This window comes from Coffea arabica, chromosome 6e (genome assembly GCF_036785885.1).
Source record: "Coffea arabica cultivar ET-39 chromosome 6e, Coffea Arabica ET-39 HiFi, whole genome shotgun sequence".
In the NCBI taxonomy this organism is placed as follows: Eukaryota; Viridiplantae; Streptophyta; class Magnoliopsida; order Gentianales; family Rubiaceae; genus Coffea; species Coffea arabica.
In genome coordinates this window covers 5502314-5506634 of record NC_092321.1, presented here as the reverse complement: position 1 = coordinate 5506634, position 4321 = coordinate 5502314, and the positions used below count along the sequence as shown (strand labels likewise).

Genomic DNA, 4321 nt, shown 5'->3' with positions numbered 1-4321 from the left:
GGACCAATATAAACATTGACCATAACTTTATAGCTAGTGTTAATTAATTCACGTAAAAGTTAGCAAAAGATAGTAGTGATAAAGGGTAGCACAAGTTTAATGAATGGATAAGAGATTAACCACATTTGAACAGGGTTAATCAAAAAGATCAAAGCCATGACAGTAGTAATTTTGTAATCAAAAGCATACGAAAGGTAATAAGTACTACCATTCACCAGAAGCATTTGAAAAAAAAAAAGAATTATGAGGTGTCCGAAACAACAAAACTTTTCATTATTGTCTCCCGCGGGTTCCAATTGTTTCCCTCTTTCCACCTGTCCCGGTCTTTTTAATCTCCAAGCAATCTCCTACGGTGCATTTCTTTTCCCAACTCTCCTCCTTTTTACCAAACCTCAGGCGCAAAACTATGCCCCCTTACCCTTAGGCCTTAAGCCTCACCCTCCCTCCTCCCTCCCTCACACAACACACACTTCAATATCTGCCTCTCTCTCTTCCGTAGTCCCACAACTGCTACTTTTAATACCATTCCACCAAACAACGCACAGCCCTACTGCCTACGCTAAAACAAAAAGTCTACATTTTATTTCCCCCATCCAAGTACAGCTCTTCTTCACAAGAGCGAGCGAGAGAGAGAGAGAGAGGAAAGGACCAAAGATACACAAAACGCATTCTAGACTTTTGTACAGTGAGAAAGTAGTGACAGGAGGGTCTTCGGGACAGGACAGGCGCCATGGGCTTTCAGATCTATGGCGTTTTCCGGCTATTACTCCTCTTGATGATCTTTGTCTGTTCTACAGCTGGTGCTACATTGCGTGAAAATTCTTCATCCTCCTCCAAGAAGCACTCGTCAAGCTCAACCTCAGCAACCTCCCCCCAGATTAACTCTAACTCCGTTCTGGTAGCCCTTCTGGACTCCCATTACACCGAGCTCTCTGAGCTCGTGGAGAAGGCCCTTCTGTTGCAGACTCTAGAAGAGGCTGTTTCCAAGCACAACATCACCATTTTCGCCCCCAAGAATGAGGCCTTGGAGAGGGATTTGGACCCCGAGTTCAAGCGGTTTCTGCTGGAGCCAGGCAATCTCAAGTCCTTGCAGAATCTCTTGCTCTTTCACATGATACCCTCTCGCATTGACTCTGCTCATTGGCCTCACCACCGCAGCTCCAACAAATCCTCCCACCACGCCAGCCTCTGCAAGGATGCTTTCGACGAGAGCCTCAGGATTTCTCACCGCAACGGCGACGACCACATCAGCGTCGCCAGAATCTTCAAGCCCAACGACATCGTTCGGCCCGACGGCATTATTCACGGGATAGAGCGCGTGTTGATACCTAAATCAGTCCAACAAGATTTCAACTCCCGGCGCAGCCTCAGGGCCATATCGGCTGTTTTGCCCGAAGGAGCACCGGAAGTAGACCCAAGGACTCACCGACTGAAGAAGCCCGCCAGTCCTGCCCCAGCAGGGTCTCCTCCAGCTCTCCCCATATATGATGCCATGGCTCCGGGGCCATCCCTGGCACCAGCCCCAGCTCCTGGGCCAGGCGGACCTCACCATCATTTCGACGGCGAGGCCCAGATCAAAGATTTTATTCAGACGCTATTACATTACGGCGGGTACAACGAGTTAGCCGATATTCTGGTGAACCTGACATCGTTGGCCTCAGAAATGGGGAGATTAGTGTCGGAGGGGTACGTGTTGACGGTTCTGGCGCCGAACGACGAGGCAATGGCTAAGTTAACAACAGATCAACTGAGCGAGCCAGGTGCGCCGGAGCAAATTGTGTATTATCATTTGATTCCCGAGTACCAGACGGAGGAAAGTATGTACAATGCGGTGAGGAGATTTGGGAAAGTGAGGTATGATACATTGAGACTGCCGCATAAGGTGGTGGCTGAGGAAGCTGATGGGTCGGTGAAGTTTGGGCAAGGGGACGGTTCTGCTTATTTGTTCGATCCTGATATATACACCGACGGCAGAATCTCCGTTCAGGGAATCGATGGAGTATTAATGCCGCCGGAGGAAACTAAGCTTGCGCCCAAGTCTTCCCCTCCTGTGGCCAAGGCTGCTGTGAAGCCAAGGAGAGGTATAATTCTTTCTTCTTTAACCATTTTTTTTTAAAAAAATTATTTTTTGTTTCTAATATTGGATTTTATATAGCAGCAGTAATTAAATTGCGTTTGTTTAGGATGAAGACAAATTTCACCTCTGGCACGCTTGCGCAGTTGCGCGTGCATCCATAGATAAGGAAATAAAGATTGACAAAAAGGGTGGAAATATTTGTGTAAAACCAATGCCAAATATTTCTGCAGAGATAGTATAGTAGTGAACGGTGGTTGAATTTTGATAGTAAATTGATAGGATAAATGGGTCAAAAATAAAAAAAGAGGCCAGTCAGTGATGATGAGAATTGCGCGTCAGTGATGGCCTCTAACTTAATTGGATTAATTGGGGACTAAGCTAAGTAAATACTACTAGTGTTGTCACTTTAGGCTTTTGCACTCCAATTGAGTGAGAGCCCCATTACATCATAATAATATAGTAATCAGCTTTCTTTCTTTGTCACTACTCTTTTTGTTTTACTTTTAATAAATAAACAAACTAGCTGGAGCATTATTTGTCGATCCTCAGATTAGGTGGGTGTCGGGTTTTGTACTATTCAAAGTGTGCGTTATTGGATTTAAGGATGAATAAATAGTTTTAGGATTGAATGTTAGGTGGTTGTGGTGGTGGTGGTGGTGTCGGTGACCCTTGGAACGTAGGAAGGTATCCCTGTGCATTAGCCATTAGTGTGGAGTGGATCTAAAAAGAAAGAAGCATATCTCAAACAATGAAGTGTTGATGGAAGGGGGTTTGGTTTTGTATGGTTTGAGCCCATAGGAAGAAATGCCTTGAAAGAGATTCCAACGCAACCCCAGCTGTGATCCACGCCACACTCATGGATTCCTACCTTCAGTCTTGAGAAAAGCCTGTCTTTTGACCCTACTCCTGATAATTTCTCATGTCATGTCTTGAGATGCCATGGTTTTCATGTGGCTCTTGCCACGAATTCCTTTTTTAATATACATATACATATATATATTTGGCCGAGTTTTTGGATCCTAATCTTGTTGTTGCAGTCATCAATTTTCTGAACTGCTCTCTGACTCTAAATTTGATGTTAATAGACTCTATGCATCGCCCTGCCTTATTCTTGGTCATATTATTTAATTGAAGTTGTGATGGTGTTGTATTGATCAAGTTTTTTTGCTAATTTATTATGCTGTTGTTGTAATGTATTGATTAGGGATAATTAATTAATAGTAGTAATTGGGTGTTGGGAACATGGGGGTCTTAATTTAATCCTTTTTTACTCGTGCAGGGAAATTGATGGAAGTGGCTTGTAGAATGCTGGGGGCTTTTGGGCAGGATTCTCAATTCACTAGCTGTCATTAATGTTTTTTTGCACCCCCAGGAAATTGTCAAAGGTAAAAAAAAAAAAGAAAAAAGAAGGGAATATTGAAACGCAATGATGATGCAGCAAGCAAGGAGGATCGGTCTGGTCTGTAAATGGCTTCTCTTTTACTAAATCCTAGTGCCAACAATTCTGGATGGAAAAAATGGATAATAGAAAGAGTTTCCTGAATTATGGCAGTTTTTTTTTTATAGGAACTTGAAAATTGTGCATGACAAAATAAAGTGGGGAGAATGTTCGATTGAGAAGTAAAATTCACCTTGGAAACCCACAGAAAAGAGGAGAGAGTTTCTTTGTTTTTCCATTTTGTTATAAATACTGTAATTACATATCGATTTTTTTATTGTATTTAAGTCCCTTTTTTTTTGGCTGCCTGGTGCCGACAGTAGTGTATGCACAAGAATATACATACAATCCTTGGAAGAACATCTCTTTGGTTTTTCTTTGCAAAATCACGGGGTTGTATTGTATGTAATGTACCTTTCTGCTTTGTTTTCTTCCTTGTTTGTGGTGGTGGGCTGTCCTTTCTCTCTCATCGCTGCTATTATTCATAATAATAAATGGGGTGTTTTTTGAGTTGGACGTTAATCATTTTCCTAAACTCGTAAGCTTTAAGATGTCAAAAGAGGAACTGAACCAAGTTGTAATAATGATGATGATTTTTACCGCAGTTGTGACGGGTGTCGGTGATGGTTGTTTGTATGCACTATTATTATTATCTCTCGTGACTGAGACGTCAAAACAGCAGCTGAAATTTGTAATTGCTAGGGAGGTATGATTATCAAATATATAATTGGCTAATTTAGAAACGAGTTCCCTTTTTTTTTTTTTTTTGGTGTAGTAACAAAGAAGTGTATTAAATGCTCTGTTTG

At 42.4% G+C, this 4321-nt stretch overlaps 1 protein-coding gene across 1 annotated transcript; it reads left to right on the top strand.

The window, feature by feature from the left end:
* The first annotated feature begins 457 nt into the window (after positions 1-457).
* On the top strand, positions 458-3819 carry LOC140009388 (fasciclin-like arabinogalactan protein 15). The gene is made up of 2 exons (XM_072054706.1): positions 458-2081; positions 3357-3819. Exons 1-2 carry the CDS (start codon positions 731-733, stop codon positions 3428-3430), a joined length of 1425 nt encoding a protein of 474 aa, XP_071910807.1. The 5' UTR covers positions 458-730; the 3' UTR covers positions 3431-3819.
* Positions 3820-4321: the final 502 nt, after the last annotated feature.

Coding starts and splice junctions, on each gene's coding strand:
- LOC140009388 (XM_072054706.1), top strand. CDS start 731: ATGGGCTTTCAGATCTATGGCGTTTTCCGGCTATTACTCCTCTTGATG. Junction 2,082..3,356: donor TGCTGTGAAGCCAAGGAGAG/GTATAATTCTTT, acceptor TTACTCGTGCAG/GGAAATTGATGGAAGTGGCT.